This window comes from Arachis hypogaea, chromosome 3 (assembly GCF_003086295.3).
Source record: "Arachis hypogaea cultivar Tifrunner chromosome 3, arahy.Tifrunner.gnm2.J5K5, whole genome shotgun sequence".
NCBI classification, from domain to species: domain Eukaryota; kingdom Viridiplantae; phylum Streptophyta; class Magnoliopsida; order Fabales; family Fabaceae; genus Arachis; species Arachis hypogaea.
Window position 1 is genome coordinate 17,245,413 of NC_092038.1, and position 12,302 is coordinate 17,257,714.

Below are 12,302 nucleotides of genomic sequence, written 5' to 3' on the forward strand. Positions count from 1 at the left end.
CAAAGCTAAGATAAATCAAACAGCAAAACATGCATAACACCCCAAATTTGCCAACCAGTCAGTCACGCAGTTTTCCTCACGATGAACATGCTCAAAGCGAACAATCCAATGTCTAAGAAGAAGGTCATGGATTAAGTTCACAAAACAATATAAAAACAGCACCAACAATATAAAAATTTTATCTCAATTCACCATAATCATATAAAAACGGCAAGAAATCAACATATTATAATCCAATAACTGGATAACTAAAAAAACTAAAAGCTTAACTGATAATGTGAAGGCAAAACGCGAGGGGAGAAGAGGGAGACCAAGAACAGCGATGCAGAGACTAGCGAGGGAGAGGCAGTAGCAACGGGAGCCCTGTCGAATGAAGACGCGATGATGACGACGAGAGACACAAAGTAGAACAGAAGCAAGGAGACACGACGACATAGTGAAGGCGAGCCACGAACAGAGGCGATGACGCAATGTCGAAGATGCACAGGAGCCAGGACGAGACGCAGAGGAGCCGGCGTCGTGGAAGAAATCGTGCAGTGGGCGGTGGCAGATTTGTGAATGTGACTGTGTGAGAGAGTGAGAGGGAGGCGAGACGCAACTCGTAAGCACATGATGTGGTAGATCCAGCAAGAGGCGCGGTGATAGAAAACCAAAAGAGAGAGAGAGAGAGAGAGAGAGAGAGAGAGAGAGAGAGAAAGAGAGAGAAATTTACTGATCAAATTAAGGAGGAGGAAGAAAAAGAAGGGAGTCAATTGAGAGTTTGTGTAACAAAGGAACAGTAAAATGACATTGTTTAGGGACGAACAGCAAAACGATGTTATTTAATCATGGAGTTAAGCCCCACTTTGTTCCTTGAGATTGCAAGTTGCACCGATTTAGTCCTCGAGATCCCAATTGCTCTAAATTAGTCCCCTAAATTCGAAAAAATGCACCATATTAGTCCTTCCCACATTTTTCGTTATCGGATCACTAATGCCGTCAGTGACGTGGCCAATTCTTGCCACTCTGGACATTAAATAACATGGCATAAAAGTGGGGTTGCTCCAATTTAGTCCTTTTTCCCTTTTATAACATAAATCAAATTTGTGTCACTCTTCTTCACCTACTTCTTTCGCTGTTTCTTCTTCCTTTTTTTCCTTGTTCTTCTTCTTCTTCATTGTGCATATTTTCGATTTTGAGATCATGATTGCAAGTGTTATAGTGAGTGGGTTTCTGCGTTAGAGTGGTGTGGGTGTGGCTGCTGCCCTGTTCTTTAGTGGTCCACAATGGAGTCCAACCCTATACAAACTGCATGGTGATCTAATGGTTTCTAAAAACCCTAACGCAGCTACCACTCACTAATTTTCGTCACTCATGGAAGAGATAATTTTTTTCTGTGCAACTATGATGGAGAAGTTAAAGATGAAAAATGATGACAAAAGAGGGGTAACGTTTTATTTCTCTTTCAGAGTCAAACGGCGTTGTTTCTCTGTGTCCAACATGGCAAGAATTAGCCATGTCACTCACGGTGTCAGTGTTCTGGTAACAGAAAATGAGGGGGCTAACGTGGTGCATTTTTTCGAATATTGGGAGACTAATTTAGAATAATTGGGATCTCAAAGACTAAATCCGTGCAACTCGCCAATCTCAATTATCAAAGTGGAGCTTAACTCTTAATCGTGCCACGTCTAGGGGTGGCAAATGGGGAAGCCCGCCTCGCCTAATGAGGCGGTGGCAAGTTGGCGGGCCAAGCCTGCCAAATCACCTTTTTTTATTTATTTTTTAACTATTAAGTATTAAATATTATAAGTTATCAAAAAAAATATTAAATAATATATATAATTTCACAACCAATCTAATAAATTTATAATTTGTAAAGACATCAAAAAATTATAATTTTTAAATTCACAGACATTAAAGTCTTTATATTATAAATATGTAATAAACATAATCATAAACCAAATTTTTTGAAACAAAATAATAAAACTAACATTGTCCAAAATAGAATAAATATTGTCCAAAATATATAATTAAACATCTACAAGTTTAGAACATAATCAATCAAACGTAAAACATAATCCAAAATACTAAATTAGAATATATTCAGAAGAAACTTAAATCCGGCGGGAAAGCCCGCCTTGCCCCCACCAAAGCCCACGGTTTAAGCCTTTTGATGTGTGGCGGTCTCAATTTTTCAACCCGGCTTGCCTTTTTTGGCGAATTACGCGAGCCAGCGCGGCGGATTTAGACCCGTTTGCCACCCCTAGCCAAGTCACCTTTCTAGTAACAAAAATAGGCGAAGAGGCCAACTTGAGTCGCACCTTAAAATTTCATGGTACAATGTGAGCCAATTAGAAATTAGAAGGCTAAATTGAGTCGATGACCAAATTTCAAGGACCATTTTAAATATTATCTCTATACCATCACTAAGTTTTATATATAAAATGTTTTTTTTATCATACTTGTAAAACATCATAGTTAAAATCTAGTTTCTAAAACCGTTGTGAAAATATATATTTAATAATTTGATACTATAGTCACATTTTAAAATATTTTTTTATTATTTACAAATTTAAAAATTTAGAAGCTCCTGATAATTTATTCGTCATATGTCATCGAGCAAATTTGAGATGTTTATTAATTGAGAATAAAATTGAAGTATACATGTAAACTGTGAATCATGACACAATAAAATTGATTTTTTCATGTGCCAGATGACAAATTCAACGTTTTGAAAATTAATTTGAGAGTTAAAATTATCATTCAAAGTAAATTTTTCTATGGAGAGCAGCCCATAAAAAATTACATGTACTCAATTTAATCAACTAGATGTGCCGAAGATGCAGAAATGGCAACGAAACAATTCTTTACGCCTTGGTGCAATGTAGTCTTGTTCCTGAAATTTGGTCTTCCTTTTCTTTTGTGTATGTTATAGTGCAAAATGAAACCATGGAGTTTGCAATCTGATAGCAAACAGCAAATAAAGATATTGAAAGAGAACAATCTTTTATGACTCTTTGCATCTATGTGTGGACATCGTGAAATACGAAAAATTTGGAAATTTTTAAAGGTAAAAAGCTGACGATATCAATAATTATTAAAACAATAAAAAAACTCCAACAAAAAATAACTCAAATTATAGAACATCATTCTTTGTAAATCCCCTATTTCTTTTCCTTTTGAGAGTGTTTAGTGTTTGGCAAAGTGGGAGATCTCCTTTTTTTCTCTTTGTCCTTATAATGGATAGAGTATTTCTTTTTTACAAAACAATGCGATTACACATCTTTGGAGAAAAAAAAATTGAATATAACAATTAATCCAAATATCGTACTTCGGTCAATATAGTTGGGGCCTAAAAGTCTAAAAAACTAACCGTTAGAAGGCGTATAGCAATGGAACAAAAATTCATTGCATACAAAAACTCACTTATATTTCTAGATTACTTCAATTTTCCACTTCAAAAACCTTCTGTCACTAAAAAACATCTTCTAGATATTACCCAAAAAAAAGGAAGGTTGAATACAGAAAATTGCTATATGCATGTTACAAAATTGGCAGTGCTATTCTTTGGGTTCTGAACTCCTGATGTTGAAGTATCAACACATGGATTACGAACCACCAAATACCTGTAAAGGGTATAGTAGACATTAAGCTACGGCCTAAATAAACGAAACAGAGACACCAAAACATGAATTATTTAGTTATAAATCAAAATCACATTGATTCTTACAGCATCCAGTATATCATCAGAGAGTCCAGGTTTACTTTCTTTAGCATTATAAGTTATCGGCTTCGTTTGGGGGAAATGGCGGATCACTTTTGCGACTTGTCCAGAGTCTTGTTGAATCTTCTGCTTCTGGTGAGGCCAAATGAAATGGAATCATTTGAAATTACAGATCATGGGGTGTATGACAAAGAAAATAATAAACTTCCAGAAGTACGTCGTACTTTACAAATAAAGATGAAGGATAAGAAAAGTAACTTGCTACATCAATAATCCAAAATAAAGTTTTAAATTACAAATGAAAATCATAGCCAGATTATAGATCTACCCTAATTTTATGGAGTTAAATAGCAGTATAGTACACGTAAAGATAAGTTATAAAATTCAAAATGCAAAGCCATGCAACGGATCCAAAAAATAGTATGCTGTGAATAACAGGGATTCAAACATTGGAATTTCATACTTGTAAAATATTTTAAACCATCTGAAATTAAATTAATTAAAAATCATAAATTGTCTGAAATATCATAGGCATAGTAGCATTAAAGGCTAGAATTAAATAATAGAAATTTTAGTCAGCACAATGAGTATATATATAAAAGATGTTCTGAGCCCATCAAAACCTAAGTGTTTCAAATTTGTCTTGCAAGGTGCAAGTGCAACCAACATCTAAGATTTTCCGTAGTTTTCAAATCCAATATCATTTTTAAAAAAATAATTAAAAAATTGGCTTATCCCAAGATAACACTGCAATCGAAACATAAATGACAGAAAATGTGGCATGGCAATCATTTGCTGGAGAAAAAAAAAAGAATGTTGGTATGTCGCTCCCTAAACATTTATAGAATAGATTGACATCCCTATTCCCTAGTCACTACTACTTCGGAAGGAGAAAGTCTTCATGGATCTAAAAGTAAAATATAACTATCATATGTCATCTCCAGAAGTAAAAGACATGTAATGAATAATCTATTTTAGTTGAAGATCCAAAAGGGTATGTGTGTCAATAGAAAGCCAAAGAAAGAAGAAAATGCTGGATTATGGTCTTGCCAAAATCTCCACCTACAACGGCTATACAGATAAAACCTTAAGAATTGGATAGTAAAGGGTGGTTTCTTTTACAATTCTTTAACATTGTTGCAAAGAACTTTAATTACAAGCCAAATGAGTAAAACAAACATGAAATCATAAATTGGGAAATCTAAGTGAAAAAACAATAGTTTTTATCAACATATAGCCAACAATGCCATTTTTACTCTCCTTTCAAAAAGGAGAGGAGACGCACCTCGTTATTCGGTTTCCTTATTTTTATTTATGTTAGATTGTTGACTATGTAGCATGACTCTTTCAAGTTAGTTCCAGTTGTAAACTTCATTGCTTGCTCAATTTAAAGCACCAACTATCGGACAACCTTTTTAATATATTTTATGCTGGTCATTTTCTCAATAGTCGAAGCCAATTAACCAACATAAGGTATTGGAAGCAACAATTTAAGAGGAAATAAATTAATAATTTCCTTATGGAAATCTTCAGTTACTCTTCTACCAAAAAATAGTATACGACAAACTAAGGCAGACGGGTGAGTCTTTTAATAAATAAATATTCGAGACAAGAACATATTTCTTTTTTATTTTTATTTTATCCTCTTTTTTGCTAGTGCGATTGTTCACCAATCAGTTTTTAAGCAGCATATAAGTTTTTTCTTGTCAGACAAATACTTATGCAAATGCACCCTTCAAAATTGTATTCAATAGAACCTGGACAAGATAGAGTACCTTCTTTAGCCTCTCCTCTATTGCATTCAAAGCACGTGACTTATCGACTTTGGAAAGATATAAGTCCCTCTCTCTCTTGGCAGCAGAAAGTTCTAAAGCTATCTTTTGCTCCCGAATAGCTTTCTTTAGTGCTGTTGTAACAAGACTTGTTTAAGCTTTGACTAAACAAAAACAAGATACGTTAACCAAAAAATGAAAACAGGATAGGGATGTATAGTCCTACCTAGTTCTTCAGTGAGATCATCCCACTTGAATTTACTTAGGTATTTAATATTCCAAAGGTCATAGTAGAATGATGACCTCTTCTTCCCCCCTGAACATAGAGCATGGAGTTATGCAAATCACAAAATTGAAACTTGACAACCAAATCTATGAGGAATAAACCACTCAATGAATAGTCCTGCTAGGCTGCTACTACAAATGAACACCAGAATGAACACACCACACTATTTATTCCCTGTATATTTACACTGAAAGAAATTTAATTATAAAGAGACTTATAAAAGCAGGAGTATAAGATGTCCTCCATAAAGTGGACAACAGAAGCCCAATTTCTATGACCTAAGGACTCTGATCTAAGCATGATCTAAGAATATGTATAATTGTATCTTGACCTCCTTTCTTTTTCCACCTTATTAAGCTAATTCCCAAAAAGGTTGATAGGACAAGCCTTTATAGGACAATACTCCCAATTCCATAGAAAGTAAATAATAATTCCACTACTACCTACTATAGGTAAAACTAAGCACCATATATAATAGAATGGATGTGATGTAACGAATCTGATATTATAGAATCAATGGGAAGTCATTACGATTTTCCATTTGAGAATCAAGAACAAAGAGCCAGCACAACTCAAATTCATATATATGTACCTATTTGTTCACCATTCAACATATTGGCAACCCTCTTTGCTAGACTTTTATTCTTGAATTCAACCCATCTACACAGTTACAGAGAAAGATCCAATGGTCAACTCCTACCAACATAAAACAATTAACATTTATATACCTATTTTTAGTTCTGAGAAAAAGGTAAAGATTAAAAAAAAAAAGAAATTCCCCCAGAGGATCAGACCACAAATGATGCACAGAAAATCTCACTACACTTTGAAATCATCTACACAAACATTTGAACTCAACAAAACTAAGCTCATCAAAATACGCTACTTTTCAAGAGTGTTTGGTATGGTCTGGTCTTCACCATTTTCTTAAACCAAAGAGCCGTTAGTATGTTATGAGCTATTTAGTATCTTCCCAAAATCTATAAGTGGAGGGTTTTTTGTTATTTTCGAAAAAGAAAACAAATACCCTTCTGAATATGCTTGGTCTCGTGCACGCCGTGACCGTTTAGTTGAGACTGGAGCACTAGAATCTGCAAAATCAAAATAAAAATGCTGCAAGTATTAGGGCGTTTTAATTTCATTATTTCAAAATTTGAGAAAAACAAGTGAAAATATGAATTAAAGACCTTCAGGGGCAAGAAAGATGCGTTGTACGTCTCCGAATTGAGATAGAATGTGACGAAGCTTGACGTGGTCCATGTGAGGAGGGATCCGACTCAGATAGCAAACGCCTCGCTTGTCCGCCTTCTCTGCTTCCTTTAACAATCTTTTCTTCTTATCTTTCAATTTTGATTCTGAGCCATTAGGTTCATTCAAGCATGTTCCTGTTGCTACTACCTCTGCATCATTCTCTGCATTTTCTTCTTCCTCTGCAACTTCCATAGGCTTCTCATTCTTCTTTTTCAATTTAGATATGACGCAATTAGGTTCGTCTGGTGGTGAGGTGTACGTCGTCGTTGAAACGTTGTTATTCACCTCTGTACCGATCTCAGTGTTTTCATTTTCCTCTATAACTTTTGCCCTCTTTTTCTTTCTTTTGGTCTTGTTTATTTGGTGAAATGCAGCAACTTCTTGTTCTTGTACTGCGGTGTGTTGAAGAGCCTTGGTCTCCTCGACCTTCTTCACAGAGGTTGTATCAGCAGCATGGTTTTGAGAACAGGACCAGATATCAAACTATCAAGCTAATGGTTCCGAGATTTGGTCCAACCAATTGAACTTGGGTCCAACCAGATTCAACCAGGTCATAATAAAGAAAAATAAAGAACAACGGCTTTAACCAAGTAAAAACAGTTTTAGTAAGAAAAAACACAACAGACCATAAATAAGGAGACAAAAATATGATATAATATAATTTTTAAACTCATAAAATGCTCTAATCATCAACGAAAACAAAAGGAAAAACACAATAGATCATTAAAAGGAGACTAAAATACAATATAAATAAGTTATAAAATCATAAAATGTATAATCATCAACCAAAGTCTCATGTCTCAATTCCTGATTTCTAAATTCTAAACATCATAAACATTACAACAAAACAAAGAACACAAATAGTACAAGTGCACAAATTCATCATCTCCATCATTATGATGTATGACTAGAAGATTCAAAAGATTCACCATAAAGTGTACTAGCATCAATCTCAAACATGTTCCCAATCATTTTAGGTACTTCTCCAATATGTTGAGGCTATAATACAATTCCAATTCAAAAAAGAAACAATATAATTAATAAAATAAAGAATAAATGGTCCAAACGAATGATATTGGAAACATGTTTGCGTATGAGAATTCTTGTTTCTCATCATAAGTAACTAAACACAGATAATAAACAACTTTGTAACACCTTCAACAACACATATATATAGCTTTCCTTGGGAGTTAATTTCAACAATTCAACCTTTTTTATTATATAATTCTACTTAGCTTTAGATTACAACATAGAAGCGGTGTCATTGTCTATATGGTTTAGAGTAAATGGTTCTTAACGGACCCTTTCTCGCCAAGCTTTATAAAGCAAGCTTTCAGAGAAGAGTAAGAAGGACCTTCCTTTTCTCCTGTGGAACGACACAGAAAGTAAACGGCAGCTGGTAACTCCATGAAACTTTAATGATAAATTTCCTAAGGGTCTGTTGGTGTATAATTGCAGGAAATTTAGGGATAGTTTAGGAATTAGACAAAATAAGAGAGCCAAAAGAATGAGTGGTCCCTCGGGAGTCTAACTAACTTGTAAGTGAAGTTCGATGCCAAGGATGTTTGCAGTGCAGATTAGATCAGTTTTTTTTAAGGGGAAAAAAACCATCCAATCCAATCAATTGATGCATTAAACCATCTATTCGGTTTTTTTTAGCTCCCCATAGCTCCCCAACCGAACCGAACCAAACTGAACTGGAACAGATTTGATCAGTTTGGTATTCTGGCCAAGACAGAAATACAAAGTAAATTTAAATATCTAATACCTGACGACAATGAAACATCATGAACAGATGCATACATTCTAGTATTCAACAATTTCATGTCAAAGCTAAGACTTAAAGCATGAATGCCAAACTTCTAGAAATTAAAATCTGCATTTGACTTGAAGCAAATTAAAATTGGCATTTGAACTGATATATTTCTTACAAAATGGAAATGAAATCATACACTTCTGAGCAACCAAAATTAAAACTGGATTTGACATAAAGCACATTTAAATTCAAATACTTCTCAGCAATCCAAATCCAGAACAGAACACCACACAATCATAAAACAAAACAACGTAATAATAACAAAATTACCCGAAACATCTTCATTGTAGGACTGTAACTGAGAAACAACACCGAAGATGGCGACCAAAACGTGCACGACTGGGAAAGTGAAGAGACGAGCTTCTTGATTATAAAATATCCACAGGTGCTTCTTGATTAATCCTATCGACCATAAACAATCAGTCAGCAATAACAAAAACAATTAGCTCATCAAGCAAGCCAGCATTAACAAACATTGCAAAAAATTTAATAATTCCAAGAACTAATTAACTCAGCAAGCAAGCCAGCAGTAACAAACGTTGCAAAAAAACTTAATAATCCCAACAAAAAAACAATTGACTCAGCAAGCAAGCCAACAGTAACAAACATTGCAAAACAAATTAATAATCCCAACAAGAAACAATTAACTCAGCGTGAAAGCCAGCAGTAACAAATTCAAAAAATTTAATAAACGCAGCAAGAAACAATTGACTCAATTAAGAAAAAAATTGTAAAATCTTAAACATAAATTATTAATAAATTCATAAATTAAATAACAACACACCATCAAAATGCCAAAACCAAACAACACAGCAAAGGAGCGAACAAGAACGCAGCAAGGGTCAAAGAGGAGTATAGGAGTAGAGAACTATACCAACCGGAACGAGGCACCGATGGCGACTGCAGGAAGAAGATGACTAGAAGGCGACAGCTGGAACTTGGACGGCAGCCGCTGGAAGGCACAACTCGAAGGTGAGGACGACGGTGAAGGAGAGGACGATGTGAAGGCGGTGAAGAGACGCTGGGAAGGCGGCGGCGTCGGGAGAGCTTGGCGGATTTTGGGAGAAGGGGAATGGAGCTTGGCGGAGACGCGAGGAAGACAACGGTGAGAATGAAGTGAACGGCGAATGCACCGCGGTTACGGGAAGATAAAAAGTAGGCAGACGAAGAGAGAATGGTGGCTGGCTAGGTTAAGAAAAGGGTAATTTAAAATTTTTAAATTTTTTAGTAATTATCCAAAAGAAAGTACAAGGAGCCAATGACCTAAGCGTACAATGTGTACAATGAAGGTTTAGAAAATATTAGAGATATGATTATTAGTGTTACATTGTCCTATCAGATTATGCTTTTGGGATGAGTGATTTCAGAACATGGTATTAAAGTTCCAGATCCGGAAGGTCAAGAGTTCGAACTTTGGTGAACCCAAGATTAGCTTTTTATAACATGAGATGTTTATTATCCCTAGTATCCGGATGGTTATCCCTGGTATCCGGATGGTTATTCTAGATAATATAGGTGATGTTCATTTTATTCATAAACTAAAGATTTTAGCCCATTGTACACATTGTACGTTTAGCCTATTGTACACATTGTACCATTGGCATAAGAAAATTTCAGGGGAGAAGATTGTGGGTTGTCAAACTTCCTCCAATCCCCTAAGGATTGGCCTCCCTCATTGCTTATATATATATATATATATATATATATATATATATATATATATATATATATATATATATATATATATATATATATATATATATATATATATATATATATATATATTCACTCAATAATAATAATAATAAATAAATAAAATTATTAGAGATTATTTTATAAAAAATTTAAGATTAAAATTATTTAATATTTTTGTATTTAATATAATTAAAAGATATATTATTTTAAAAAAATATTTGTATTAAAAATTATTTAATATAAATTTAAATTAAAATATTTTTTTAATACATATTTTTTAATACAAATATATATATATTTTTTACATAAGACATTTTTTAATTATATTAAATACAAAAATATCAAATAATTTTAACTTAAAATTTTTTGTAAAATAATTTCTAATAATTTTATTATTATTATTATTATTATTATTATTGATGAGTGACTATATATATATATATAAAAGAATTTCATGAATAAATTTATTATTATTTTTATCTAAAAAATATAAAAAATATAATACAATATTATTGTGCAATTAATAATAATAATTATTTTATTTTATTTTATTTTTGGACGAGAGACTATTATGTCTAAGAGAGAGAAACGTTGGGATTGATTTTTACATTAGTTTTTTTTGGAGACTAAAATGTCCATTTTTAAAATTTAGGGACTGATTTGGATAATTACACTGTCAGAAAATAAACTGAGGACTGATTTGTAGTAAAACTTTAGAAATTAATCTGTGTATTAATTTTTATTAGAGACTAAAATGTCCGACTATAAAATTTTCAGGACTCATTTGGATAAGAGTAGTACTAGGGAGCCAATGGCCTAAACGTACAATGTGTACAATGGGCTAAAATCTTTAGTTTATGAATAAAATGAACATCACCTATATTATCTAGAATAACCATCCGGATACCAGGGATAACCATCCGGATACTAGGGATAATAAACATCTCATGTTATAAAAAGCTAATTTTGGGTTCACCAAAGTTCGAACTCTTGACCTTCCGGATCTGGAACTCTAATACCATGTCCTGAAACCACTCATCCCAAAAGCATAACCTGATAGGACAATGTAACACTAATAATCATATCTCTAATACTTTCTAAACCTTCATTGTACACATTGTACGTTTAGGTCATTGGCTCTCTATACTTTCTCTTTCAAAAAATATTGATGGAAGCGGTGATTATTTTCCCAATTTCCTTTCAGTGAAATGTTAGAATTAAAGCCCCTTTTAGATCTTCTGTCCTTGTACGGAAGTTGATTGGAAATTTTTCATTTTCTTTCTTTTGTCTTACATAGATTTTTTATATTTCTTGAATTATGAAATGAATACAACTTGACTTTGAAAAAAAAAAAAAAGTGTGATAACATGGTATGTGTTATTCATGTAGGATTTGACGTAAAATAATTTATGAGTGGGTACTAATTTTTTTATGATAATACCGAATGATACTCTTAATCATTCGTAAAGTATTACTGCTTTTTTTCTTGTTTGAATTGAGTTTTTCCTAAAAGAAATATTCAACAATAGAAAACATTTGTTATTATTATTAAATATTAATTATTAATATAAAAAGATTTTACAGCAAATTTGTGTTAAATAAGAAAGGTTTTGTGATTTTTATATTTTTAAAAGTATCTCTCATATATATATATATATATATATATATATATATATATATATATATATATATATATATAATCTTTTAAAATGTTAAGAATTATGTGATATTTTTAGGATTATAAAATATTTTTTATTCTTTTATATCTCTTAAAACATC

General features: G+C 32.9%; 1 protein-coding gene across 8 annotated transcripts; it reads right to left on the reverse strand.

Moving 5' to 3' along the window:
• Positions 1-3,263: 3,263 nt before the first annotated feature.
• LOC112789680 (pre-rRNA-processing protein ESF2) lies at positions 3,264-10,031 on the reverse strand. 8 transcript variants are annotated; one of them, XM_072232466.1, is made up of 9 exons: positions 9,707-10,031; positions 9,099-9,230; positions 6,949-7,441; positions 6,789-6,852; positions 6,354-6,421; positions 5,702-5,791; positions 5,479-5,609; positions 3,710-3,835; positions 3,264-3,605 (listed from the first exon to the last, which is right to left on the reverse strand). In XM_072232466.1, the coding sequence occupies exons 2-9, from the start codon at positions 9,111-9,113 to the stop codon at positions 3,588-3,590; spliced, it is 1,005 nt and encodes a 334-aa protein (XP_072088567.1). In that variant the 5' UTR covers positions 9,114-9,230; positions 9,707-10,031; the 3' UTR covers positions 3,264-3,587. The 8 variants fall into 8 exon arrangements, with proteins under 8 accessions (XP_072088567.1, XP_025687470.1, XP_025687468.1 ...); XM_025831685.3 differs by having other exon boundaries at positions 6,949-7,438; positions 9,703-10,031; XM_025831683.3 differs by having other exon boundaries at positions 9,703-10,031.
• Positions 10,032-12,302: the final 2,271 nt, after the last annotated feature.